We start from the raw sequence: 27251 nt of genomic DNA, 5'->3' as shown, positions 1-27251 counted from the left end.
CCTGTTTGTAATGGTAGCCAGACTGCTAGTTAGTCGTCCTCATCTTGTAGTAGCTAACGTTAGCTAGTTAGTCAGAGAGCTCGGGTGGGTGCATAGCCAGAAACGGCATTCTGTATGGTCTAATATCGACGTTGATATCATAGATAGCATAGAATGTATACAGTTACATATCGGGATATTATTTTTGACGATATATCGTATCGTTTTGACAATATCGCAATATGTTTTCAGCACTTTTATTTCCATGACTGATCAAAACTAGTTTTCTCATGGCTCTCTCTTGTCCCTCTGCAGCAGACATATGGTGAACAATATGTTTGGAACATCGAATCACAATAAAATCACAGTATAGAATCACAATACATACAAAGTAGTGAGAATCGCAAAACATATCATATTGGCACCTAAGTATCGTGATAATATCGTATCGTGAGGTCCCTAGCAATTTCCAGCCCTGCTAGCTAGATATCAGCACACTCTCACACTCACTCATCACAGTCAACAAATTATATTATATGAATATTTTGATATTAACAGTAGATTCACATAGCTAAGTAAATGGCAAAAATGCCATTGCAATGGGAAATATTAGACAATAGAAGTTATGACACTGACTGTCCATGCTTATTGAGCAGTTATTGTAAAGCCCATTGAAATACTGAATTGTTTACCTTTGTTTTGTCATAGGCCCTGGCTATTTCCCAACTGATGCATAATTTTATCCCCACGCAGGGACAGACAACGTACAGATACTTGGCTACATTGTGACATTCAATATACTTTCTTAGTAAGTGTATTTAGATGGAGACACTTAGATTATGTTTCTCTTTTTATATTTAGGGCGTTTACACATATGAAATTCGGTACCCTGGTTCGGTTTTCTGGAGTGTTTGTGAGTATTCTACAGAATACGTTTGCTTTCAAAAGACCTGAAAGTAACAGTTTCAGGGTGCGACTAGGAAGATGCACATTCTACATGACGTTAGCGAGCTAGCTTGTTTACAATGGGCAAAAAAGTTCAGCGCGGTTCGCGCTGCCATAAATACATGGTGCTTTGGTCCTAGATCTTGGACCCGCTACTCACGCAGGTCCAGGATTAGTTTCAGCCAGGGTTAGGGTTAGAGTCACACACGACAATTACATGAATACATGCTAATAGCTAAATAGTTAACTAGCAAGATAACCAGCCAAACTACACAATATGCTTTGAATTGAATCAAGTTAATCTGTTGTAATATTTTACATGCTGCTGCAATGTCTCTCTCTCTCTCTCTCTGGCAACGGCCCACTTGCACTGGCACACACGCAGGTGATGCACACACCTTGACTTTTCCATTGCAGACCAAAAATGTTCTCTAACTGGGCAAACAACTCACTAACTAGCAATGAATATCAACACGTGCACATGCGTGTCTCGTGACTGCAGGATTGAAAGACTGCTTGTGCCTGTCAATGCAGGCCTACAATAATTATATTCCGATGCACTCTGCAGAGATTGGCAGGACAGTGCGCAACACATCACATCCGGAGAACACTTTGATCCAGTTCTGATCGGAGTAGCCTAATTGTTTGACATTGATTTTTGCGTGACTTTTTTACTGTCCATACGGACAATCTATAATCTGCTTGTCCAACAATTTTTTAAAAACTTGCCAAGCGGACAAGCGTTAATGTCATGCTCAATAATTCTTGAGGAATATAACAAAAAAATCCCTCATGAGCTTAGTTCAACTCAACCCTATCAGAACCCAAAATATAAGCTTGTTTTACTCCACTGTTTGTTAACAATGTAATTGTAAAGAATAAACTGTAGGCCTATAGCCTCAACATGGTTAAAACTATAATTTTGATATTATGAATGGTCAGTCCTTGCATCCAAAGCTCTGTTTATGAATTTCAGAGTGGTTACATACGGTATCTCATAGAACAAAACAATCTCCTAAACCTGTGTTTACCACAAACCTTATTTTCGGCGTTTATCCCCCATAAATATTAATTTCCCCATAAGCTTTGGCCAACGAGCCATGGCGGAGTAGTGCCTACAAAAATACGCCATTACTATTGCTCTCTATTGAATGGCAGGACATGTTATGGATTGTATCTGTAAAATCAACACCAAAGTAACATACCAAATAATCATTTGGCAGTCACTCAAGTAATCGAATAGTAACGTCCATTCGGATATCCGGATAAACGTGTCCATCCCTACACAGTGCCTACCCGAACTGTACTGTGCTGGCTCAGATTATTTTATTTTCATATTGTCGTTTCCATCACAGTTCTAGCAACTATGGTGGATTTGTAACCAGGCAAGCCCAATACAGGCCTATAGCTCAGCTTGGTCTGGCTGTAGGCCTATAGTGTGAATGAGGCATAGTGAGCTGTTGGCCTGCCCGGCCAGTCTCTGTCCTTCTGAACCATAGCAACAGGACTGTGTCGGAGCCCAGTGTCAGCCATGTGATGCTTCTATTCTATTCACTCTCCTGGCTGCGAAGTGTAGGCCATAATCCAATTTATTGAGTCAGGCAAACTGTCTTATCCACACAATCATGCAGTAGTTTCACTAGGATACTATCACCATTCTGTGATGTGAAAATGTAGGTAACAGGTGCAGATTTCCCCCCCCCCCCAACTACGGTTTTAGGCTGATCTTTTTTTAGGCTAATCTTCTGATCATACTGTTGTGGTTAGGCCTATGTCTCCATTTGACATATTCTCTATTCCCATGATGGCCATTCTCACTTGGAATGTTGTAGGCTATTGTTGATATTAGGCTATTTAGGTTAGATCAAGTTAGGCTATAGGCTAATTGTTTCTCTAAAACCTCAAGGCGTCTGGAGAACTTTAATCATCACTTTAATCATTTAGTAGTCATGTTGCTTGGCAACTAGCTTTCAGAGAGATGCTGACAAAGATGAGAAAATGTATTCATCTTAATCTATTAGCCCCGTTTTATATTTTTTTGTTGTTGTGATTTTTCTGTAATTAGGCTAAGATTTCCCCACATTTAATTAGACCATTTAATAGTCAGTGTGTGAGTTGTACAGTACCTAATTTACACTGGGAAGCTGTAGGATTTAGGTCCTTAGTCCTATATATTGGCTCAAGAGAGTTGTTTAACTTTGGCTGAATAAGGAATGTTCAGTGTCTTCACTATCCAAGTAGTGGCAGAGAATGGTAACCTTATACTACTACTTGATGACAATGATTCTCCCCTTTTTGCTTTTGTATGAGACCATGTTGCTATTGAACAGCCTTGAAATAAGATGACTGTTGATTTATGCTTCTCTTGCATGCTGTTCCTTCCGTGTCCTCAGGGAGCCTATAGGCTAGACAGAGAGAAGCTTACAGAGCACCCCACTCCTGGAGGTCAAGGTTCTTATAGTAGGGACAACGTAGACTACATCATAATTAATAGCATCAGTGAGAATGAACGACAGTTTGGGACAGCCACATAGGCCTACATAATGTAGGGCTAGTAAGAAGGATAACTTCCCCCCCTATGTGGCATAACATAGGCCTAAGTCCTAGGCCTGTATAATTCTACATTCTAATATGTTACAGTTATCTCCAAAACCAGTTGTTTTCAATTAGATATGCATGTTAGTTACTTTAGATCCTGTGTTGATGTATACCTTTCTCTCTTTCTGTTACAATGCTTCTCCCCCAGCAAGGACAAGTTTGGAAGGTTTGCACAGCTTTTTGCCTTCCCCTAAATCTCAACCTTCCTTTCCTATCGCCTTCTGCCTAGTCTCATGTTTCATGACCCCCTCTCTATGTTAACCACAGTGCCTTAGCACATAGTGTTGTACGGCTGCTATAAGAGGTCTGTGTTGCCAAATCGGAACGCTTTTGTTTCCCATCTCATTGAGCTGTTGCCAGAAAAATGGTCTTGAAGGGCAGACTAATTTGCCTTCACATTGCAGCGGTAGAGGAAACATTGGCAGAGTTTTATATTAGAAAGGCTTTTGATTGACAGCTACTGTGTGTGGCTGTGTGTTTTGAGAAGCAGCGTGTTTCATGTTGTACTTTTCTCTCCCAGTCTTCTTAAGTCCTCGTCCTTCAGTAGTTGTGCATTGCAAACCACCTAGCCTATATGTGTAGTATAGTCTAGATACTTGCATGCCATTCATGTTGTAACTTTATAGCCTATTTGTTGAACAAAAAATACACCTAATGGCACTCTTTTAGACCTACATGCTCTCTGTTTTGTCTCAGATCTTCGTATCGCCCCTCTTTCTCAAATCAAGACTGCTGTTATGTCGCTAGCAACATCATCCATACTAACTGCACCTGTAGGCTAGGGTCGTCACAATACCAGTGTCACAATACTACTATGCTACATTTTCTATGGAAAACTCAAAGCAGACTAAACTCTTTGGTCCTTTAAGAGCTTGCTGTGCTATATCTTGGGAAATAAACAAATGTGACTCTGGGTGACAACATAAGGCTGTTTGTTTCCAACATTAGGACTGTTTTCCTCTAGAACGTAAAGCATGAAATACACAGAGAATCTAACTGCCGATAGGTACTTATCACAATGGGAGGCCCTCCTTCTCTTGCTAGAACAAAAGCGGTACCTACTGCCTGCCGACCCGGTAACGACGAACCTACTGATTCTACTTGTAGAATCGCAATACTCGTCAGTGGCCAACAACTTGACTTTGAGCCAATCAGAGAGCACGAACCCCCACGTGGGGGAGTCAATAAAAAAATGACAAAAGAGGGCATTTTCTCCATACATGAGCCAGTCACACTTCATATTTTTATTTTATTTATATTTTATTTTTGTCATTTAGCAGACGCTCTTATCCAGAGCGACTTACATGAGCATTTAGGGTTAAGTGCCTTGCTCAAGGGCACATCGACAGATTTTTCACCTAGTCGGCTCGGGGATTAGAACCAGCGACCTTTCGGTTACTGGCACAACGCTCTTAACCACTAAGCTACCTGCCGCCCGCTCATATGCAATGTAGGCTATGGGATGGTAGCTAGCTAAGTGCACACAACACTAAATACTTCCTCCAAGCTAGCTAACCACTGTAGCTAGTATTAACATTATAATTAAATCACAATGGATTAGCTAGTTTCCATGAAACAGCTGCCTGTGTTAGCTGCCGAGTTAGTGCAGAGTCCTTGGCTGGCTAGCTAGCTATGTTGTGCTAGCTAGCGAATATGCTAACGTTTGCTATCTGGCTAAACATTTGGCTATGGGCTGGCACTGGCAGTATGGGACTATGGAGAGTGAATTAAAAGTGTTTATTCGTCATCTTGCTATGTAGTTATCTAGCTGTGGCCATCTGGTTAGTATCAACAAGGGCTTTCTGCAAAATAGCAACATTAGCGCAGGTAGCTTGGAATCAAGGCCATAAGCAATACGAACGGATATGCATTGCCAAACAACGCTACTGCCACCTTCTGGCTTGGAGTATTTTAACAAGGCTGAGTGGCTGATGACCAAGGTCATTGCGGTGTGAACACAAAAGAGATTGACTGCGGACACTCTGTTCAGAGGTGCTAAGTACTGTCGGCAGGCAAATATTTGACAATCCTACCGGTGTGTCTGAGCTTTAAGTCTGCTTCATGTTTTGTTTCTTTGCCATAATACTTCTGAATATCACGACACTGGTATCGTGACAACCCTACTGTAGGCAACACCAGGACAGCATTAGAAAGCTTGACACCCCACAGAGCCACATTAGCCAGTTCAACCAGTTAATCCAATCACTGTTTTAAATACGAAGAGAGAGCTTAACTGTCTAATTGAATGCGTGTTACTTTTTAAAGGTGTGATATTGTTATTGCCAATTCATTGTTGACCAACGATGACTGGCTTTATAGTGGATGAGGACACGTCACCTACAGAGGCTAGTGTGTATCATTCTGTGTATTTTCATTTTGGCATTTCAAATTGATTGCAACACCATGCAAAATGAAAGCAAACAGTGCATGGTTGTCATGCTGTACTGTTAGGTTATTCAGGCTTGATAAGGTGGAAGTCTGACATTAATACAGTAAGGTTGTGTAGGTTACAATTAGGGTCATGTCCTTTAGGCATCAAACGGAAGAAAACGGACTGAAACAAGGAGGGACTTCTTGGACACTAATTTTCGCTTTCTGTGGGCGTAACGCTTTCAACTTAAAAACATGTTTCAATGTTTTCTGTTGTGTGCCCTAATGAACATGACCCTGATGTTTGACTGCCCACCGTTTTCATATGTAAGCCTACTTCCTCCAATGATTGTGGTATAGTATTCCAGTTAGTTACTAAACCCTATGGTGTGTGGACACTGTATCATTATTAACCTCTGTGATGACAACACATGCATGCACAGCATCCTGTTCACCTTATGACACGTGTACCCAAAACGCATGCCCGCTTTTACACCATGTTAAATGTCCCAGGTGATTCCATGCATTGAAACTAGCTTGGTGGAGTTTTCCTTATCCCTCTCTCTCTCCCTGCAGTCTAGAACGGGAAAGCTGCTAAAACGGGTCACGTGACGTGTCTTTGTGCACTGCAAACTCTGCTGTCAATCAAAGAGAGGCACATTCTTTGTTTTATTGAAAGCTTATGGCTGAATTAGCATTTATTTAAAAAAATCAAAGTACTATCAAATACTTTCATAACTTACATTTTATAGTGTTACAGCCTGAATTTAAAATTGATTAAATTGCACCAAAAATATTGTATTTGGCCTACACACAATATCCCATAATGTCAAAGTGGAATTATGTTTTTCGAAATGTTTACAAATGAATTAAAAATGAAAAGCTGTCAATAAGTTTTCAACCCCTTTGTTAAGTCAAGCCTACATCAGTTCAGGAGTAAAAATGTGCTTAACAAGTCACATAATAAGTTGCATGGACTCACTAATTGACAGAGTGAAAAGAAGGAAGCCTGTACAGAATACAAATATTCCAAAACATTGATCCTGCTTGAAACAAGGCACTAAAGTAATACTGCAAAGAATGTGGCAAATCAATTAACTTTTTGTCCTGAATACAAAGTGTTATGTTTGGGGCAAATCCAATACAACACATTACTGAGTACCACTCTCCATATGTTCAAGCATAGTGGAGGCTGCATCATGTTATGGGCAGGGGCGGTGTGTTCATTAGGGCGATATGGGCGACGCACTGCCAAACGGGAAAAGCAAGGGATTTTTTTTCTAATCAATTATATCACGGCAACAGTAGTTATCAGTGTTCTAATCTAGACGTCTGATCTGCCACTAAATGTCCAATCAGGCTAAAGTCGTGCTTCAAATGGCCCCGCCCGTTTTGGGGCGATTTCAGTCAGGTTGAAAATCGCCCAGAAGTCTCTCATAGCCTCTCATGTAAAATCTTTTTTTTTCAAATATCAGAGCTTTCAATACAATCTCTATGGGTTTCTGAGGGCTTGCACTTACGCGCTTTCGTCATACGTAACATAACCATGAACGTAACTAAGAAAAGAGCGGGTAGCAGCGTCAATCAATTCACGTACTACTATCAAGATGGCTATAGCGTTCAGTGCAACTCGATTGTCTCTTTGAAAGAAGTTCACATCAAAGACCATTCAAAACGAGCTACTGGAGTGTATGCTAGCGGTCATGAGGGAACATATCGTGGAGGAGGTGAAGTCGGCGAACTTCGTAGCTATCCAAGCTGACGAGACCACGGACGTTTCTACACATACACAGCTGGTGCTGAGGTACATAGATAGCAACCACAGAGTGCAGGAGCGCTTTTTTGAGTTCCTTCCCATCTCGGAATCAACCTCAGTCTCAATCGCCAGTGTGCTTTTGGAGAGACTGAAACTGAGAGTCAAACTCATTGCGCAAGCTTACGATGGAGCCAGTGTGATGAGGGGAGAGAAGGCTGGTGTGCAGCAAAAGGTACGTGAGCATTTCAAGAATGCCCATTACGTGCATTGCTATGTGCATCAGCTGAATTTTATGCCTGATTTCAATGAGAAAGTCATTGACCGCTTTGCTGCATTGAAAGAGAGAAGAGAACAGTTTCAGTACAAGTAATGTAGCCTCTCTCTCTCTTTGTCCCTCCCTGTCTGTCTCTTTAACACACACACGCCCAAATCAGTTCACAGTTGATGTTGTTTAAAATAGTTATTTTTCATTTTAAAAAAAGTAAAACTTTTTTTTTACAAATCTATACAATTGGCCAGAATATGGTTGTTCATATTTACAAATCTATACAATTGGCCAGAATATGGTTGTTCATTTTTACAAAGCCATACAGATAGCTGTGTTTACCTTTTCTAGAAATTATTTTCAAATTCTGTTTTCAGGCAAAATGTCTATCACTGTTCATTTTCACAAATCTATACAAGAGGGCAGAATATGGACGTGTATAAACATTTCCTATTACCAATAACTTGCATCAATGTTTTCAGTAGCCTCTATCAAAAGCTCCTGCTTGCTTGTTGTGAATTATGCTCAGGTGCACATATTTCCAATTCAACCATGAGGCCTTTTTGAAGCAAGTAATGTGTATATCAGTATTGACTTATATGCTGCCCCTGTCTTCATGTTGTTGCTGGACATATCTTTTTTAAAATGTGTGTAGGTCACCTAAATCATCAGAAAAATTGCCCCCCCTGAGAATTTTTTCAGGAGCCGCCACTGGTTATGGGTATGCTTGTAATCTTTAAAGACTGGGGAGTTTATCAGGATAAAAAATCCTAGAGGAAATCCTGGTTCTGTCTGCCTTCCACCAGACACTGGGAGATGAATTCACCTTTCAGCAGGACAATAACCCTACAACACAAGGCCAAATCTACACGGGAGTTGCTTACCAAGAAGACAGTGAATGTTCCTGAGTGGCAGAGTTACGGTTTTGATGTAAATCTACTTTAAAATCTATGGAAAGACCTGAAAATGGTTGTCTAGCAATGATCAACAACCAATTTGACAGAGCTTGAAGAATATTGAAAAGAATAATGGGCAAATGTTACACAATCCAGGTGCAATACAGCTGTAATCCAGTGGTCCTCTGTAGCTCAGCTGGTAGAGCACGGCGCTTGTAACGCCAAGGTAGTGGGTTCGATCCCCGGGACCACCCATACACAAAAATGTTAGGTTAGGTAAAGGTTAGGTACTGTGACTGCAAACATAAAGAATATCCATGCAAATGGACCAATAAAGCAAGTATTGTAATATATTTTTGTCACAAAAACTGGTATACAAAACATTCAAACATTGTATAGTTACATATAAAAAAATATAAAAACTACTATACAACATAATGTATGTGCATCCCAAAAGTCTTTGTTTGTGTCTACTTGTTTATCCTGGAGTGATATCTTCTAACCAGGTCCTTTCTCAAGTTTCTCCTCTGGTAATGGTGGCTGGAAGATTACAGTTGGCTTGGGCAGGTGGGATGAAGGATTCCTGTAAACCACCATTGTATCTTGTTGCCTCTCCAGCACCTGGTCAACCAGTTTCTCCCTGAACTGCAACAGTTTTTTTATTCATTTATTTTTAGAATATTTTTGCCCACCCACTGCTTGGACTGTTTTGGGAACACCGCCTTGAAGTGTTTCTCACCTACACTATTAATGCAGAGTACAGTTAGACATGTTTACATGGTACACACAGACTTATTCTAAATGATCATTTTTGTGTTTCACAAAATACAGGTAGCTTATGTTGTAACAGGAAATATGGTACTTTATATTATGCTAGACATAATGTATTCAAAATGTGATGTACATGCGTGATACATTTTATAATAAAAATACTTACGTAAAGTAAATTAGGTTTATCAAGTTATTCAAGTACCACTGGCAGGTGTAGCTTGTTCCCTGTCCACATTATCAGTATTATATACCAGATTAGTATTATGTGTATTGGCAAAGAAAAACTTCCACCCAAACACAGTCAAGTGATGCTATGTTTACTAACCTATAAAACCTTTTTGTAACGGCCATTGTGCTAAACTTAATTAAATTGTTAGGATACTCATGGCCCCTATTGACAGGGGCAGGGAGTTACAAATAAACAATAGACCAGACTATGAGAAATCCTATACCCCAGGTGGTTCCCGTGGCTACGTTTTCCACACAAGGCTATACAGTTGCCTGAAATGCAAATAATGAAAGGTATTGACTGTTGATATCATTTGGGTTATATGCCAAATTATTATGTGTATTGACAAACAAAAACTTACATCCTAACACAAGTATAATGTGATGCCATGTTTATAATCGTAATGATTGTTTTATGGCCATGGGGCTAAAAGTAATTATATTGTTAGGATACTCATGGCCACTATCGATAGGGGAGGTTGGGGTTACGATTACACAATAGACCAGACTACATGCATCCAAATAGGCCTACCCCAGGTGGTTCCTGGGGCCATGTATTTCACGCAAGGATATACAGTGCTTAAAAGCATGAACAAATGTAATGCAAACATGGCTAGCCAACACATCAGACATAGGAGATAATGATTATTTTAAAAAAGCGAGTAGACAAGATCCTAAGTAATTAAAATGCAACAACACCTTTTCATTTTTATTCTGCAATGTAAGGTGACACAATTACTGTATCTCCTCAACCCCCTTGTCATAAAGACAGGGCACAAGTGCTAACCGGTAGAGCGACTAGGCTATGTCTACATGATATGGTGCAATGGTTACAACACAATAAGATCAATATGAACTGCAATGATTAGACTACATACCTCTGCACTCTCGAATTTACACTTTTCTCAAAAGCGCCACTGTATTTTGGCATGGCACAGGATCCAGTCCATGGGAATACAGAAGGAACAACTGTATCTTTGAGTTTTCTTCAGTGTTTTGTTCCCATCATTGCCGATTGTATGTCTCTTTCGTAGTCATTGTCGATGAAGTGCTTACTACACATGTAGATTTGCAATATTGGCTGTAGGAATGTTTGCATAGTATTTACTGTTTTTATCGCTACTAGCCATCTTCTGCATCTGTCTGTATCTTTCAACGGAAAAGAGTGAAACTTTGTGCCTTCTTCCCAAAATTTCTTATTTAAAGTGCAGCCCCCCCAATAAAACTTGCATCTGTGACGTCAAGCTCCAAATAAGGACATATACAGTGCATTTGGAAATTATTCAGACCCCTTGACTTTTTCCACATTTTGTTACATTACAGCCTTATTCTAAAATGGATTAAAATCTTTATTTCCTCATCAATCTACACACAATACCTCATAATGACAAAGCAAAAACAGGTTTTTAGAAATGTTTGCAAATGTATAAAAAAAAAACGGAAATATCACATATACATAAGTAGTCAGACCCTTTACTCAGTACTTTGTTGAAGCACCTTTGGCAGCGATTACAGCCTCAAGTCTTCTTTGGGTATGACGCTACAAGCTTGGCACACCTGTATTTGGGGACTTTCTCCCATTCTTCTCTGCAGATCCTCTCAAGCGCTGTCAGGTTGGATGGGGAGCGTCGCTGTACAGCTATTTGCATGTCTCTCCAGAGATGTTCGATCGGGTTCAAGTCCGGGGGCTAGTTGGGCCACTCAAGGACATTCAGAGACTTGTCCTGAAGCCACTCCTTCGATGTCTTGGCTGTGGGCTTAGGGTCGTTGTCCTGTTGGAAGGTGAACCTTCACCCCAGTCTGAGGTCCTGAGCTCTCTGGAGCAGGTTTTCATCAAGGATCTCTCTGTACTTTGTTCTGTTCATCTTTCCCTCGATTCTGACTAGTCTCCCAGTCCCTGCCGCTGAAAAACATCCCCACAGCATGATGCTGACACCACCATGCTTCACCGTAGGGATGGTGCCAGGTTTCCTCCAGACATCACGCTTGGCATTCAGGCCAAAAAGTTCAATCTTGGTTTCATCAGACCAGAGAATCTTGTTGCGCATGGTCTGAGAGTCCTTTAGGGGCCTTTTAGCAAACTCCAAGCAGGCTGTCATGTGCCTTTTACTGAGGAGTGGCTTCCGTCTGGCCACTCTACCATAAAGGCTTGATTGCAGAGATGGTTGTCCTCCTGGAATGTTCTCCCATCTCCACAGAGGAACTCTGGAGCTCTGTCAGAGTGACAATCGGGTTCTTGGTTACCTCCTCCCTGACCAAGGCCCTTCTCCCCCGATTGGTCAATGTGGCTGGGCTGCCAGCTCTAGGAAGAGTCTTGGTGGTTCCAAACTTCTTCCATTTAAGAATGATGGAGGCCACTGTGTTCTTGGGGACCTTCAATGCGGCAGAAATTTTTTGGTAAAGGGAAGGGGTCTGAATACTTTACGAATTGCCCCACAAGAGCGCACATGCACAGTTGTTACCCATCTCCGCTGTTGCTGCAGTCGGCCACATAAAATAATCACAGTAGTTTTAAGTGAAAAGGTATACATTTCCTGACTCAAAACCAATGCTGCTTTTGATTTAAAGTAGCTAATTTGGTCGTATGCTTTCAATTAAATAAAGAATTAGTCTACAATAGCTCTTTGACTGACAACAGAGCAGAGTTGGTAGTGCACAAAGAAACATCATGAATCACGTGACCCGTTTTTGCAGCTTTCCAATTCTAGACTGCAAGGGGAGAAGTCTTAACTCCACCTAACTATCTTCAATGTATGGAATCACTTGGGAAATGTTTGGTTTTAGGTATACTTCCCCTTTAAGAACAATCCCCTTTGTAGAGAGCTTCCCAATGGAAAACTGATCATAATTTAGGACAAAACAAACTGCATTTAACCTATTGATTCCAGTTGGCATTTTAAAATTACAAGACCTAAACAGGAGACCTTGCGTAGAATGTTTGTTCTCTTTTTTTCCTCTCTCTATTTGCTCACTCCATTTTTCAGCTAAAATCAAACCCTTTTCACTCTGCCTGTTCATCCTGTCAATCATGCACTTCATTAACAACCTTCTTATTTGATTAACAATGCCACTCAATGAGAATCAGCCAGTATTCAAAGATGACTGCTGTAGCTGTAGCATTTTTAGCTGTTTCTGTTCTCTTGTTCTGTTCCCTCTCCACTTTAGGCATGCGGGGACCCCAAAGCAAAGCCGTCATACCTGGTAGACAAAAACTTGGAGTCGGCGGTTAAGTTTATCGTACGGAAATTCCCAGCAATAGAGACACGAAACAATAATGTAAGTTCTGTTTTAAGTTTATTCAAATGACCTTCCTTATTTATGTAGTAGGCCTAGTTGGTGTAACAAAATATTGTATTAATGTTATAAATGTTATTGATTTTGTCTGTGAGTGTTCAGAGGCAGTAACTGCCATGTAGTCAGTTGGTAGAGCAATGGCGCTAGCAACGCCAGGGTTGTGGGTTCGATTCCCACGGGTAAACAGTATGAAAATGTATGCACTCACTACTGTAAGTCGCTCTGGATAAGAGCGTTTGCTAAATTTAAATACACTGAATGTACAGTACATTAAGAATACCTTCTTGATGCATACAGGAAACTGTTGACCATGAAAAACCCAGCAGCGTTGCAGTTCTTGACACAAACCGGTGTGTGTGGCACCTACTACCATACTCCGTTCAAAGGCACTTAAATATTTTGTCTTACCCATTCATCCTCTGAATGGCACACATTACACTATCCATGTCTCAAGGCTTAAAAATCCTTCTTTAACCTGTCTCCTCACCATCTACACTGATTGAAGTGGATTTAACAATTTACATCAATAAGGGATCATATCTTTCACCTGGATTCACCTGGTCAGTCTGTCATGGAAAGAGCAGGTGTTCATAATGTTTTGTACACTCATGAAAATGATTCTAGCCATGGTGTCCCAGGAAATAGTCTGTCATCATTTAAAAAGTGTAACTTTTAAATTTATGATCACATAGTCATACCGTATGTACGTTATGTATACTGTACATTTGTGGTGTCATATATATGCTACTTTTTACTATTTGCCTTTGTTGTGTTTGTGTGAAATGTGTAGCTAACTGTCTATTGGAATGATGGAGCTTAATTATGTTTAACTGTGTCAATATGTCCCTTATGTTTCTTTCTTTGTTTTTGTTCAATGTTTTGCATGCTTAACTTGGCTTTTTCTGGATTGTTCTTATTGGTAAGTTTGTACTATTTGGAGTCCCATTTTGCTTTGCTTAGCTTTGCTTAGTCTGCCTTTTTGTAGTGGAACAGTTTTAGTTCTCATCTAGCCTATTGCTTCTTATCCTGATAGACTATGCAAAGCAATCTAAGTTGTTTCATTTGATCTGATTGGTCAAAAGACCAATTAGTGGCAAAAATATCAGAATTGAGCTGCCTGTGTAACACTACCCCTAAGGCTGCGTTTACACAGGCAGCTCAATTCTGATATGTTTGCCACTAATTGATCTTTTGACCAATCAGATCAGCTCTGAAAAAGAGCTGATGTAGGAGATCTAATGTGATTGGTCAAAAGAGCAATTAGTGGGAAAAAAGTATTAGAATTGAGCTTGCTGTGTAAACACAGTTTATCAGTGGGGAAAGTAGCACATGCAAATACAAAAAAACTTGTTCTTGCTAATTTGTCTTGAAAAGATGTAAAAGCTAAACCCCTTTACCCTCATGCTATTAAACTCTGAGGCAATATTATGTCAGAACTATTTGGCCGAGCTAAAAAATCTAATATTGAATTGTATGGTTAAGATTTTGATTGGAGCATTGTTCACGTGAAAATGTAACAACTAAGAATGTATTTTGATTTTTGCAGAAGAGAAAAGTTTAGAATTAATAATGAAAAATGTTTTTATTGTATTGGTCTTCCATGAAATGTAATATGGGGCATGGGTATTCTGGTTAACCTAACCTCCTCAAATGACTTACTAACTTCAGAGCAAATGTACTTATCGGTGCATTAACATTATAACATTTTACTGACATACAAGACAGTCCTATAATATATTTAAGAGAATACAATGAATACTTGTATATAGCTAATGCTAGAGCTGATTTAGATAAACATAGACCAATATTTAGTCTCGATTTGGCAATAAAGCATAGCTCATGGTAATATTGGAGTCATACATACCAATACTATAAACCATCCTTTAGAAAATACTGGATAGTCACTCAGTACCTACGGGTTCTTGTCACAAAGTCATTAGCTAATAAGATCTGGGAGATGGTACCAAAGGCTTACTGGTGTAGTAAAACTAAAACTGTCTAAACTTAATGCAAGGTTCATGTACAATTTGACAAATGGTTTACTCAACTCAAGAGGTCATTGGCAAAATTCAAAAGTTAGATATGCAATGAAACATAGAAATCAGTGAACCTTTTGTCAAAATAATAGTGCCGTAAAATGTCAACCATCAAACCAGTAGAATGACATGGTGTTTTACTGCTGGTGAAAGAAGTGAACCTTTCAGATAAGTTTGACCTGACTACCTTGACATGCTCCTTGAGAGACCTAACAAGTTGTTTCTTCTACATTTACAGCAACAGCTTACACAGCTTCAAAAAGAAAAGTCTGAAATACTAAAGAATCTAGCACTATATTACTTCACATTTGTGGATGTCATGGAATTCAAGGTAAGGAAATTCATTTTTTTAAATAAACATTTTTTAAACTACTTGATAGGTATATTAATGTAATAATAAGCATAATGTAATATGCTTTATATATGTGCTAATTAGGCTAGATCAATGTCTGAGTAGCCATTTCTTCATTATTCTGAATAGTGGTAGAAAATGCTGCACCTGTACAACCCTATACAATGTAGCTATGTTGCACCTGTACAATCCAGACATGAGTGTTACAGTATGAATTTTATATTTCTTCTAGGACCATGTTTCTGAATTGCTGAACACTATTGACGCTTGCCAGGTTTTCTTTGATGTTGTAAGTATTCATCTTTCCACAATTCCCTTTATTTGGTGTAACACTTTTTTTTCTTCTTCAAATCTCCTCAAGAGATTATACCTTTTTCTATAATCCTAATCAAAGCTAACTAAAGTTTTTCATTCTGTCTTTATAGACGGTTAACTTTGACCTCACCAAGAACTACCTTGACTTAGTTGTCACCTACACTACACTAATGATGTTACTGTCCCGTATTGAAGAGCGAAAAGCAATCATTGGACTCTACAACTACGCCCATGAAATGACACACGGGGCCAGGTACAGCTAGAGCTATGAGCAGGACTATCCTCTGTGAAATGTATTATGTGATGTCTTTTGACTGTGTTTTTCTTTCTCTCCTCCGCGCCCAGTGACAGGGAATACCCAAGGCTGGGCCAAATGATCGTGGACTATGAGAATCCTCTGAAAAAGATGATGGAAGAGTTTGTCCCTCATGGGAAGGTGAGACACTAGACGTCTGTGAATATATTCCTCAGTAACACTAATATACAAACAAAAAATAGATTGCACTTTATTACATATACGGCATAGACGCCACCATGTAATAAATGTCCACAATTTCCTATTAACTACCAAGTAAATTCCTGTAGAAATGGTCAGCAGCCAGTGCCTTGCAAAAGTATTCATCCCCCTTGGCGTTTTTCCTATTTTGTTGCATTACAACCTGTAATTTAAATTGATTTTAATTTGGATTTCATGTAATGGACATACACAAAATAGTCCAAATTGATGAAGTGAAATAAAAAAAATTACTTGTTTCAAAGAATTCTAAAAAATAAATAACGGAAAAGTGGTACGTGCATATGTATTCATCCCCTTTGCTATGAAGCCCCTAAATAAGATCTGGTGCAACCAATTACCTTCAGAAGTCACATAATTACAGTGGAGGAAAAAAGTATTTAGTCAGCCACCAATTGTGCAAGTTCTCCCACTTAAAAAGATGAGAGAGGCCTGTAATTTTCATCATAGGTACACGTCAACTATGACAGACAAAATGAGGAAAAAAAATCCAGAAAATCACATTGTGTCACGATCGTCGTTAATAGAGGAGGACCAAGGCGCAGCGTGTTGAGCGAACATACTTTAATTAGTTAAAGTGCACACACACGATACAAAACGACTCGTAACGTCCTAGGTAACAATGACCAACTGGAACAAAAACCCACAAACACCAAGGGAAAACAGACAGTTTAAATATGGCTCCCAATCAGAGACAACCAGCCACAGCTGACACTCGTTGCCTCTGATTGGGAGTCACTCAGGCCAACAAAGAAACAGAAGAACTAGAACCCCCAACATAGAAATATAACACATAGAATGAACACACCCTGGCTCAACATATAGAGTCCCAGAGTCAGGGTGTGACAGTACCCCCCCCTAAAGGCGCGGACTGCGACCGCGCCTCCACTAAAACAAAACAGGGGAGGGCTGGTTGGGCATTCCTCCTCGGCGGCGGTTCTGGCTCCGGCCTTGCCCACCACCCTCCAATAAACCCCCCATAGCGCCCCTGGTCCGGTCCCGCTGGCTGGAGCTGAACTGGACGTAGCAGGAGCGGTTAGCTTCAGCTCCGTAGTGGAGCAGTTGACCGGTACCTTACCAGCCACCAGTGGAACAGGCACGGGCCGTGCCGGACTGACGACGCACACCACTGACTTGGTGCGGGGAGCAGGAGCGGGCCGGACCGGGCTGACGAAGCGCACCACTGACTTGGTGCGGGGAGCAGGAACGGGCCGAGCCGGGCTGACGAAACGCACCACTGACTTGGTGCGGGGAGCAGGAGCGGGCCGGACCGGGCTGACGAAGCGCACCACTGACTTGGTGCGGGGAGCAGGAATGGGCCGGACCGGGCTGACGACGCGCACCACTGACTTGGTGCGGGGAGCAGAAGCGGGCCGGACCGGGCTGACGAAGCGCACCACTGACTTGGTGCGGGGAGCAGGAATGGGCCGGACCGGGCTGACGACGCGCACCACTGACTTGGTGCGGGGAGCAGGAGCGGGCCGGACCGGGCTGACGAAGCGCACCACAGGCTTGGTGCGGGGAGCAGGAACAGGCCGGGCCGAGCTGGCGACGCTTACCGTAGACTTTGTGCGAGTGGCAGGAACAGGCCGGACCGTACTGGGAACACACACCACTGGCCCTACGTGGGGATCAGGAACAGGCCGGACCGGACTGGCAACACACCCCAGTACCTCTCGCCGTGCCTCTACACCTTCCATCCCCTCTTCGACCAGTGGCCCCCGTAACCTGGCGGCCTCCTCTGCCAACCCGCTGGGCCGCTCTATCGCGGCCTCCTGCTGCCCCGACGTCGTGAGCCCCCCCCCTAAAAAATTTCTGGGAGTCTCTCTTCCCCGTGGGCCAGGCCTCTATAGTTCTCGCCCAACTCTCGCTCTTCTGCTTCCAATTCCCGCCATTCAGCTCCTCATTCGGCTTGACCCAGTCGAAGCTCTTCCTCCACTGTTCCCAAGTCCACCCTCTCTGCTCCTCACTAGGCTGCTTGGTCCAGTTGAGGTCGGTTTTTCTGTCACGATCGTCGTTAATAGAGGAGGACCAAGGCGCAGCGTGTTGAGCGAACATACTTTAAGTAGTTAAAGTGCACACACGATACAAAATGACTCGTAACGTCCTAGGTAACAATGACCAACTGGAACAAAAACCCACAAACACCAAGGGAAAACAGACAGTTTAAATATGGCTCCCAATCAGAGACAACCAGCCACAGCTGACACTCGTTGCCTCTGATTGGGAGTCACTCAGGCCAACAAAGAAACAGAAGAACTAGAACCCCAACATAGAAATATAACACATAGAATGAACACACCCTGGCTCAACATATAGAGTCCCAGAGCCAGGGTGTGACACATTGTAGGATTTTTAATGAATTTATTTGCAAATTATGGTGAAAATAAGTATTTGGTCAATAACAAAAGTTTCTCAATACTTTGTTATATACCCTTTGTTGGCAATGACACAGGTATTTTGGCCAATTCCTCCATGCAGATCTCCTCTAGAGCAGTGATGTTTTGGGGTGATGTTTTGGGGCTGTCGCTGGGCAACACGGACTTTCAACTCCCTCCAAAGATTTTCTATGGGGTTGAGATCTGGAGACTGGCTAGGCCACTCCAGGACCTTGAAATGCTTCTTACGAAGCCACTCCTTCGTTGCCCGGGCGGTGTGTTTGGGATCATTGTCATGCTGAAAGACCCAGCCACGTTTCATCTTCAATGCCCTTGCTGATGGAAGGAGGTTTTCACAAAAAATCTCACGATACATGGCCCCATTCATTCTTTCCTTTACACGGATCAGTCGTCCTGGTCCCTTTGCAGAAAAACAGCCCCAAAGCATGATGTTTCCACCCCCATGCTTCACAGTACGTATGGTGTTCTTTGGATGCAACTCAGCATTCTTTGTCCTCCAAACACGACGAGTTGAGTTTTTACCCAAAAGTTATATTTTGGTTTCATCTGACCATATGACATTCTCCCAATCCTCTTCTGGATCATCCAAATGCACTCTAGCAAACTTCAGACGGGCCTGGAAATGTACTGACTTAAGCAGGGGGACACGTCTGGCACTGCAGGATTTAAGTCCCTGGCGTCGTAGTGTGTTACTGATGGTAGGCTTTGTTACTTTGGTCCCAGCTCTCTGCAGGTCATTCACTAGGTCCCCCCGTGTGGTTCTGGGATTTTTGCTCACCGTTCTTGTGATCATTTTGACCCCACGGGGTGAGATCTTGCGTGGAGCCCCAGATCGAGGGAGATTATCAGTGGTCTTGTATGTCTTCCATTTCCTAATAATTGCTCCCACAGTTGATTTATTCAAACCAAGCTGCTTACCTATTGCAGATTCATTCTTCCCAGCCTGGTGCAGGTCTACAATTTTGTTTCTGGTGTCCTTTGACAGCTCTTTGGTCTTGGCCATAGTGGAGTTTGGAGTGTGACTGTTTGAGGTTGTGGACAGTCTTTTATACTGATAACAAGTTCAAACAGGTGCCATTAATACAGGTAACGAGTGGAGGACAGAGGAGCCTCTTAAAGAAGAAGTTACAGGTCTGTGAGAGCCAGAAATCTTGCTTGTTTGTAGGTGACCAAATACTTATTTTCCACCATAATTTGCAAATAAATTCATAAAAAATCCTACAATGTGATTTTCGGGATTTTTTTTTCTCAATTTGTCTGTCATAGTTGACATGTACCTATGCTGAAAATTACAGGCCTCTCTCATCTTTTTAAGTGGGAGAACTTGCACAATTGGTGGCTGACTAAATACTTTTTTCCCCCACTGTAGTTAAATAAAGTCCACCTGTGTGCAATCTAAGTGTCACATGATCTGTCACATGATCTCAGTATATATACACCTGTTCTGAAAGGCCCCAGAGAGCAAGGGGTCAGGGACAAAGTTGTGGAGAAGTACAGATCAGGGTTGGGTTATAAAAAAAATATCAGAAACTTTGAACATCCCACGGAGCACCATTAAATCCATTATTAAAAAATTTAAAGAATATGGCACCACAACAAACCTGCCAAGAGAGGGACCAGGCAAGGAGGGCATTAATCAGAGAGGCAACAAAGAGACCAAAGATAACCCTGAAGGAGCTGCAAAGCTGCACAGCGGAGATTGGAGTATCTGGCCATAGGACCACTTTAAGCCGTACACTCCACAGAGCTGGGCTTTACGGAAGAGTGGCCAGAAAAAAGCCATTGCTTTTGGTGTTCGCCAAAAGGCATGTGGGAGACTCCCCAAATATATGGAAGAAGGTACTCTGGTCAGATGAGACTAAAATGTAGCTTCCAGCAGGACAATGACCCTAAGCATACTGCTAAAGCAAAACTTGAGTGGTTTAAGGGGAAACATTTAAATGTCTTGGAATGGCCTAGTCAAAGCCCAGACCTCAATCCAATTGAGAATCTGTGGTATGACTTAAAGATTGCTGTACACCAGCGGAACCCATCCAACTTGATGTTGCTGGAGCAGTTTTGCCTTGAATAATTGGCAAAAATCCCAGTGGCTAGATGTGCAAAGCTTATAGAGACATACACAAGAGACTTGCAGCTGTAATTGCTGCAAAAGGTGGCTCTACAAAGTATTGACCCTGGGGGGGGTGAATAATTATGCACGCTCAAGTTCTGTTTTTTTGTCTTATTTCTTGTTTGTTTCACAATAAAAAATATGTTGCATCTTCAAAGTGGTAGGCCTGTTGTGTAAATCAAATGATACAAATCCCCCCAAAATCCATTTTAATTCCAGGTTGTAAGGCAACAAAATAGGAGAAATGCAAAAGAGGGTGAATACTTTCGCAAGCCACTGTACCTCCAATTAATCTCCTTCTCTTTCTGTTCCGATGGCGATGCAGTCTTTGTCAGACGCACTCATCTCGCTGCAGATGGTCTACCCTAGGAGGAACCTGTCCGCAGACCAGTGGAGGAACGCCCAGCTTCTGAGCCTGATTAGCGCCCCCAGTACCATGCTCAACCCAGCCCAGTCAGACACAGTCAGTGCCCACTTCCCAGTCAACTCCCTAGGCCCCTACAACTACTAAACTGCTACTAAACCCACCTTCACACCAATCAGTTAACACCTCTCACCCATCCAGCACCTTATCTGGTTGACATGCCATGTGTTCCACCATTTATTCTACTCATTCTGTAAATGTAGTAGCCAGCTCTGCCATTTTGAAAATTGTGTTCATAGATGTTTTGGACAAGCTGTTTTTATAGTCCACATTATTAGCAGGCCAATAATATATTTTCAGTTCAAACTTCATCTGTGAATTGATTTGAATTGCATTTATCCTGACAAACCTCTGGTCTCTGTTCTAGATGCCCTGTGAATACCTCTCCTTAGACTGTATGGAGAAATGGATTGTGTGTAAGTGTACTGCTCAAGTTATTGAGTTAACACAATGTTTCACATTGGTCAGGGAGGATTCATTTTGGGTCCTGGCTTAAAACTAGACCAACTCAGTGGCCTTGTGCTTACTGTCTGCCCTGAGATTGGATGGTTGGGGGTTCGATCCCCGGTCAAGTCACACCAAAACATGGGACTTCATGCCTCTGCTTGGCACTCCGCAATAAGGAGAGCGATTGGGGGTAAGGCCGTGCGATAGACTAGTGTCCTGTCCAGGGGGTGTACTTATACATCAACCTGTCTCGCGCTACATTAACAGGAGATAGGCTCCTGCTTCAATGGGCTGTTCTAGCTCGGACAAGTCTTTACTTGTCCAAGGCTTGCTTACTTACTTAAAACTAGATCCCGGCTCCAAAATCTTGTTTTATACCAGTCACAAGAAATACCCAAATGCTTCATGTGGGTCTCAGTGAAAAAAATAGGGGAGTCAATGTTCTTACTATATTTGCAATTTTAGTGCAGCATTTAGCAGTTTTTACTGAACTAACCTCCCGTCCCTCCGCAAGTCGGGTTCGTCCTGTGCCACGCGGTGCTGAATACTGACCCAGCAGCGCTGAGCCTGTGGAAGCTGGCCCTCCAGAGCAGCACCTGCCTCTGTCTCTTCAGGGATGAGGTCTTCCACATCCACAAGGCCTGTGAGGACCTGTTCGTCAACATCCGTGGGTAAGCCTCTCGCCAACACACAACACACCACACACCACCCTCAAACCACTCAGAATACACCCCTCTCTGTGCCTTTCTTATGAGGAACTGCAGGAGGATTCATGAAGTATATCTTGTAAATGTTTTGTTTTCTAGGACTGATACAAGTCGTAAATACCATATTTATTTTTTTCATGCTGAATTTGAAGTATCAGTCCAAAGTCATCTGTACCAAGGTTATTATACTATTTTCACTTTTCATTTAAGTTAAGTTTCAGTTTAGTTTTCAATCCCTGTTTTGATTTAGTTTTTAGAGAGAGACCCATTTCTTTTTAGTTGTAGTTTTTTTGTAGTTTTAGGTTAAGTTTTAGTTGACCATTTTGGTCCCGTGTTAAATGACGTTCAGCTTATAAAGCCTTCATAATGCCTTCATAAGCACCACACAAATGTGTTACAAAGTATCTATAACCGTATGTCGTGATTTATAACTGTGTGACATAATCACCAATGTCAATATGTGACGTAACCCACTATGTCGAATGTGATAAACATTTGCTTTATAAAGGGTAATGTTGGGTCGACGGATTGGAATACGCTCTAAAAGAAGTCATGTTAGTCACGTTACACCTAATCTTGTTCCCAGACACTTCCGCCCAAATCAAACTTGGCCTTCATTAGTTTAAAATAAAACTTTAAGACGATAAATTGTGGAAATGGGCAGGATTTAGCCATAATTATTAATTTTTTACTGTGTTAACTAGTGACGATGACAAATACTTTAATCAGTAAGGTCACTCCTATAGAATTCTATGGTCACTTCCACAAAGGCCAGCTTTGAATTATTGATATCCCAGGCTTACACCAAGAAACACTTACCTTGATGAAAGCACCCAACCTAAAGAAATTGAAAGTGGCTTTCTTCTGCAACCAAGTTACATGTTCCTCAGTACACAAACTTGCACACAACAAAAACAAGCCATACCGTGCAGTGTTGGGCCCATCAGGTCTTTGACACAGTCACCCACTCCCCCGCTGAAAGATCAGCCACAAAAGGTTGGCACCATTATAACAGGTTGTAATCAAGTCCTGTTCACCAGCATGGGAACACAAGAGGAATACCTGGTGCGGTGGTCTCAGGTTGGACTAAGCCAAATCATCTTGGCTTTGACACACACACACAAGCTTTGCAGGTCCATCAACCCATTTAAATACCCCTCACACCCTACAGTAACCTGTGGATCATGAGAGCACCTTCATAAATCAGAAGAACGTTAATAACCTATTTATTGACACTTAATGTAGTGTCCTGTAATACTTAATTTAAAGTCAGACACCTTTGGTCATTCATAACACATGCATACATTTTAGTCATTTAGCAGACGTTCTTATCCAGAGCGACTTACAGTTAGTGAGTGCATACATATTTTTTTTATTTTTCATACTGGCCCCCCGTGGGAATCGAACCCACAACCCTGGCGATGCAAACGCCATGCTCTACCAACTGAGCTACATCCCTGCCGGCCATTCCCTCCCCTACACTGGACGACGCTGGGCCAATTGTGCGCCGCCCCATGGGTCTCCCGGTCGCGGCCGGCTACAACAGAGCTTGGATTCGAACCAGGATCTCTAGTGGCACAGCTAGCACTGCGATGCAGTGCCTTAGACCACTGCGCCACTCGGGAGAACAATTGCTGTGAAGTCACCGAAATTATTTGAAATAACGACAGGTAGCTACAGTATGTAATCTAACTCAACACTTAACTACTACAAGCAAATTTTAATTACAATAAATAAAGGTTAACTTAATTGTTTTTCGCTGTCCGGTGGCACCACAATTGGGCATTTGATTTGTGAACTCATCACATGATCAGCGTCTCGTCACCAACACTAAAAAAGTACTTCGGGGTCACAAATTTGGAAATTTGCAAAATTTTAAGTCTCCCTCGTAATAGTTTAAAAGTGTCAACAACCTGTATTTATTAATGTTATATGAAAAATAATTGTCTAAACATTAACAATGATTCATATTTGTTCATGTTTAAGTGACATTTGCATTAACTGTGGGTTTTAAAACATGTTCCAAGGTCATATAAATGCCCCCAATGCGGATCACTGTTTATGGAATACATATTGGCTTATAGAACAAAAACTATCTTGGGTGCCGCAGTGAAGGTATTGTAGGGAGTACTCAGTAGAGTTTGTAGAATATATACAGTGAGTGGAAAAACGTATTTGATCCCCTGCTGATTTTGTACGTTTACCCATTGACAAAGAAATGATCAGTCTATAATTTTAATGGTAGGTTTATTTGAACAGTGAGAGACAGAATAACAACAAAAAAATCCTGAAAGATGCATGTCAAAAATGTTATAAATTGATTTGCATTTTAATGAGGGAAATAAGTATTTGACCCCTCTGCAAAACATTACTTAGTACTTGGTGGCAAAACCCTTGTTGGCAATCACAGAGGTCAGATGTTTCTTGTAGTTGGCCACCAGGTTTGCAAACATCTCAGGAGGGATTTTGTCTCACTCCTCTTTGCAGATCTTCTCCAAGTCATTAAGGTTTCGAGGCTGACGTTTAGCAACTCGAACCTTCAGCTCCCTCCACAGATTTTCTATGGGATTATGGTCTGGAGACTGGCTAGGCCACTCCAGGACCTTAATGTGCTTCTTCTTGAGCCACTCCTTTGTTGCCTTGGCCGTGTGTTTTGGGTCATTGTCATGCTGGAATACCCATCCATGACCCATTTTCAATGCCCTGGCTGAGGGAAGGAAGTTCTCACCCAAGATTTGACGGTACATGGCCCCGTCCATCATCACTTTGATGCGGTGAAGTTGTCCTGTCGCCTTAGCAGAAAAACACCCCCAATGCATAATGTTTCCACCTCCATTTTTGACAATGGGGATGGTCTTCTTGGGGTCATAGGCAGCATTCCTCCTCCTCCAAAAACTGCGAGTTTAGTTGATGCCAAAGAGCTCCATTTTGGTCTCATCTGACCATAACACTTTCACCCAGTTCTCCTCTGAATCATTCAGATGTTCATTGGCAAACTTCAGACGGGCCTGTATATGTGCTTTCTTGAGCAGGGGGACATTGCGGGCGCTGCAGGATTTCAGTCCTTCACGGCATAGTGTGTTACCAATTGTTTTCTTGGTGACTATGGTCCCAGCTGCCTTGAGATAATTGATAAGATCCTCCCGTGTAGTTCTGGGCTGATTCCTCACCGTTTTCATGATCATTGCAACTCCACGAGGTGAGATCTTGCATGGAGCCCCAGGCCGAGGGAGATTGACAGTTATTTTGTGTTTCTTCCATTTGCGAATAATCACACCAACTGTTGTCACCTTCTCACCAAGCTGCTTGGCGATGGTCTTGTAGCCCATTCCAGCCTTGTGTAGGTCTACAATCTTGTCCCTGACATCCTTGGAGAGCTCTTTGGTCTTGGCCATGGTGGAGAGTTTGGAATCTGATTGATTTCTTCTGTGGACAGGTATCTTTTATACAGGTAACAAGCTGAGATTAGGAGCACTCCCTTTAAGAGTGTGCTCCTAATCTCAGCTCGTTACCTGTATAAAAGGCAACTGGGAGCCAGAAATCTTTCTGATTGAGATGGGGTCAAATACTTATTTCCCTCATTAAAATGCAAATAAATTAATAAAATTTTTGACATGCGTTTTTCTGGATTTTGTTGTTGTTATTCTGTCTCTCAATGTTCAGATAAACCTACCATTAAAATTATAGACTGATCATTTCTTTGTCAGTGGGCAAACGTACAAAATCAGCAGGGGATCAAATACTTTTTTCCCTCAGTTGTTTTCCCTCGGAAGTTTACATACACTTAGGTTGGAGTCATTAAAACTTGTTTTTGAACCACTCCACAAATTTCTTGTTCTAGTTTTGGCAAGTCGGTTAGGACATCTACTTTGTGCATGACACAAGTAATTTTTCTAACAATTGTTTACAGACAGATTATTTCACTTATAATTCACTGTATTACAATTCCAGTGGGTCAGAAGTTTACATAAACTAAGTTCACTGTGCCTTTAAACAGCTTTGAAAATTCCAGAAAATTATGTCATGGCCTTAGAAGCTTCTGATAGGCTAATTGACATCATTTGAGTCAATTGGAGGTGTACCTGTGGGTGTATTTCAAGGCCTACCTTCAAACTCAGTGCCTCTTTGCTTGACATCATGGGAAAATCAAAAGAAATCAGCCAAGACCTCATAAAAATGATTGTAGACCTCCACAAGTCTTGTTCATCCTTGGGAGCAATTTCCAAACGCCTGAAGGTACCACGTTCATCTGTACAAACAATAATACGCAAGTATAAACACCATGGGATCCCGGGGATCGAACCCACTACCCTGGCGTTACAAGTGCCGTGCTCTACCAGCTGAGCTACAGAAGACTGCACATGGGGACAAAGATCGTACTTTTTGGAGAAATGTCCTCTGGTCTGATGAAACAAATATAGAACTGTTTGGCCATAATGACCATCGTTGTGTTTGGAGGAAAAAGGGGGTGCTTGCATGCCGAAGAACACCATCCCAACCGTGAGGCACGGGGTGGCAGCATCATGCTGTGGGGGTGCTTTGCTGCAGGAGGGACTGGTGCACTTCACAAAATAGATGGCATGATGAGGAAGGAAAAATATGTGTATATTTTGAGGCAACATCTCAAGACATCAGTCAGGAAGTTAAAGATTGGTCTCAAATGGGTCTTCCAAATGGACAATGACCCCAAGCATACTTCCAAAGTTGTGGCAAAATGGCTTAAGGACAACAAAGTCAAGGTATTGGAGTGGCCATCACAAAGCGCTGACCTCGATCCAATAGAAAATGTGTGGGCAGAACTGATAAATCGTGTGAGAGCAAGGAGGCCTACAAACCTGACTCAGT

The 27251-nt window shown here is 41.8% G+C and overlaps 1 protein-coding gene across 2 annotated transcripts in view; it reads left to right on the top strand.

Moving 5' to 3' along the window:
- The window catches only part of LOC311109751 (nck-associated protein 1-like), a 58644-nt gene that overhangs the window by 496 nt on the left and 30897 nt on the right, over nucleotides 1–27251 (top strand). Inside the window, exons 2-9 of one of the 2 annotated variants that reach the window (XM_084152727.1) lie at nucleotides 12974–13084; nucleotides 15377–15469; nucleotides 15723–15779; nucleotides 15916–16058; nucleotides 16151–16241; nucleotides 21154–21291; nucleotides 21620–21668; nucleotides 22214–22370. In XM_084152727.1, coding sequence (XP_084008853.1) covers nucleotides 12974–13084; nucleotides 15377–15469; nucleotides 15723–15779; nucleotides 15916–16058; nucleotides 16151–16241; nucleotides 21154–21291; nucleotides 21620–21668; nucleotides 22214–22370 — 839 coding nt within the window. The remainder of the gene's footprint in view (nucleotides 1–12973; nucleotides 13085–15376; nucleotides 15470–15722; nucleotides 15780–15915; nucleotides 16059–16150; nucleotides 16242–21153; nucleotides 21292–21619; nucleotides 21669–22213; nucleotides 22371–27251) is intronic. The other variant, XM_084152728.1, reaches the window with a different exon arrangement.

This window comes from Coregonus lavaretus (assembly GCF_964263955.1).
Source record: "Coregonus lavaretus genome assembly, chromosome: 35".
In the NCBI taxonomy this organism is placed as follows: Eukaryota; Metazoa; Chordata; class Actinopteri; order Salmoniformes; family Salmonidae; genus Coregonus; species Coregonus lavaretus.
This window is presented reverse-complemented; position numbering and strand designations above follow the sequence as displayed.